This window comes from Fistularia commersonii, chromosome 12, assembly GCF_037954325.1.
Source record: "Fistularia commersonii isolate RoL2024-O1a breed Wild chromosome 12, RoL_Fcom_v1.0, whole genome shotgun sequence".
In the NCBI taxonomy this organism is placed as follows: Eukaryota; Metazoa; Chordata; class Actinopteri; order Syngnathiformes; family Fistulariidae; genus Fistularia; species Fistularia commersonii.
Window position 1 is genome coordinate 2,184,938 of NC_141295.1, and position 1,981 is coordinate 2,186,918.

Here is a 1,981-nt window from a genome sequence, read left to right on the forward strand (position 1 = left end):
AAAAAAAAAAAAACTTGTACGTGTTCAAAACAAACGTGCGTATTCCACCAAATAACAAACAGCGGGAATGGTTGGATTTGTTTTCGTGCTAAAATAGGGTTATAATCGTGCATGTCCGTGTGCGAGTCCTGTGAGATAATTTCTTTTTTGTTTTTTCGAGTTCCCTATAAGTCGGGATGAGGGGGGCCCGCGGTCGACTCGGGGTTTTCGGCGTCGCAGCCGATCTCCGATCTGCGGGGGGGGTTTATCAAAATCGCTTTCCGAAAACTCCCCGGTCGACGTGGCCTTGCGTGTTTTCGTCGGACCCCCCGTGACCCCTTGTGACCCCACCGGACCGCCTCCGTGATCCATTTTACCGCCGAGTCGTCGGTGCTTCGGCGGATATCGATTAAAAAAAAAAAAAAAAAAAAAAAAAAAAAAACGACATGTACAATCTGTCTGCACTTTATATTTTTGTAGATAATATATATTTATTTTTATTTATTGTTGAATAAAAGTTGAATTATTGGTATCACTGTAAAGCCGAGTCCTTTGTGTTCATTGCGTATCCATGGCGACGAAAAGATCGCCGGCAGCGTCGAACATCCGAGGCGTTACGAATGACCTTACAAAACAAGCGAAGTGAAGGGAAACCATCGACGGAACAGTAACTCTGTCGCTGAACATCTGCATTTTCTTGTTAAACCCTCTTGAAGATCCTCTTGGCGCCCACGCCTTCGTAGCTGTAGCTCTGTCAGAAAGAAAAAAACGACGCAATTTTATATCGATCGGCGATGTCAAGAATACCATCCCGCCCGACCCTACCTGTATGAGCTCGTCTCCTTGGACCACTCTGGTCGTGACCAGTTCTTTGCCGTTGTCTTTTCTGTGGAAAAGTCCCTTGAGCATGTCTCCCTCCATGGTCCAGGAGCCCTGAAGGGTAAAGAAAAAGATCTGCTCACGCACGGTATGACCTCAAAAAAGGGTTTCACGTTGATGCAAACGCGGTTATAGCGGTTTGAATCGAGGGTTCGTTGCCTCCGCTAACATATCGCTCAAAGGTCGCGGGTGCGACGCGGGAGGAACAGGCTCGATCCCGTCAACCGGTTTTCCTTACCTTGAGTTCCGTCCCGTCCGCGAGACTGTATTCGAACTGGACCCCCAGGTTGAAGTCTATTTCCAGGGCGCGGAAATTGCTGGCCTCCTTCACGTGGAACTGATCGCCCTTCTGCTCGATGGTTATCTTGAGGTTATCGTGCGCCGCCAGTTTCCTCTTCACCAGGTTGATACCTGCGCAGAAATTTGAATTCCATCACAAACAAGAAACTTTTCCCTTCACATCAGCTTGTTATTCGGTCGCCTTTTTTTCAAAACCCCCGACGGACTTCGATCCCGAGCGCGCGAATGGTAATCTCGACGTCGGTGACGCGCGTCGTCGATCGCTCACCCATTTGTTCCATGAATTTGTCGTAGTTTTCATTGCGATCCACTTTCCAGGAGCCGTCGAAAGCCATGGTGAACCGGCGGGACTCTGCAAGCAAGGAGTGATTGGCAAGTGGGTGTGGCGATCCTTTTAAACCCCCGCCGCCGCCGCACGCCCGCTTATCTGATCATCTATCTGAATGCTGATGTGGCCTTTTGACACCCGTATTGTCCCAGGCAAACATCCAGAATAACATAATATTGCATTATCCAAACAAGAGCGGCAATACATCTGGAAACAAACAGAATGTGGGATTTATTTTCTTGCAAACCTGGTTTGGGTGTATGGGTTTGTTTTTTTTTTTTTTTGTCCGGATTAATTTATGCTTTTTCAAGCAAAACCAGCCGCTTAATATGCAGAACCTGTTTTGGCCACAAAACAAATACGCGCCTTTTTATTTGTTTCTCATCCTCGGTCGACTTGCCGACGCTCGGCTCTTGCAGATTATTATTGTTAGGTTTTTTTTTTTTTGTTTTTTTTTTTTTAGCCTGCATCGGTGTAATCTTGCTAAAATCTGCG

The 1,981-nt window shown here is 46.9% G+C and overlaps 1 protein-coding gene across 1 annotated transcript; it reads right to left on the minus strand.

The window, feature by feature from the left end:
- Positions 1–547: 547 nt before the first annotated feature.
- LOC147228109 (fatty acid-binding protein, intestinal-like) lies at positions 548–1,552 on the minus strand. The gene is made up of 4 exons (XM_086156329.1): positions 1,427–1,552; positions 1,097–1,269; positions 805–912; positions 548–730 (listed from the first exon to the last, which is right to left on the minus strand). The coding sequence occupies exons 1-4, from the start codon at positions 1,491–1,493 to the stop codon at positions 680–682; spliced, it is 399 nt and encodes a 132-aa protein (XP_086012455.1). The 5' UTR covers positions 1,494–1,552; the 3' UTR covers positions 548–679.
- Between the last annotated feature and the right edge of the window lie 429 nt (positions 1,553–1,981).

What these genes read in the sequence shown, in the direction of transcription:
- LOC147228109 (XM_086156329.1), bottom strand. Translation starts at nt 1,493, where the DNA reads ATGGCTTTCGACGGCTCCTGGAAAGTGGATCGCAATGAAAACTACGAC. An exon ending in CGGACGGGACGGAACTCAAG is followed by an intron (nt 913 to 1,096) that starts GTAAGGAAAACC and finishes TTTACCCTTCAG; the next exon opens with GGCTCCTGGACCATGGAGGG. An exon ending in AAGGAGACGAGCTCATACAG is followed by an intron (nt 731 to 804) that starts GTAGGGTCGGGC and finishes TCTTTCTGACAG; the next exon opens with AGCTACAGCTACGAAGGCGT.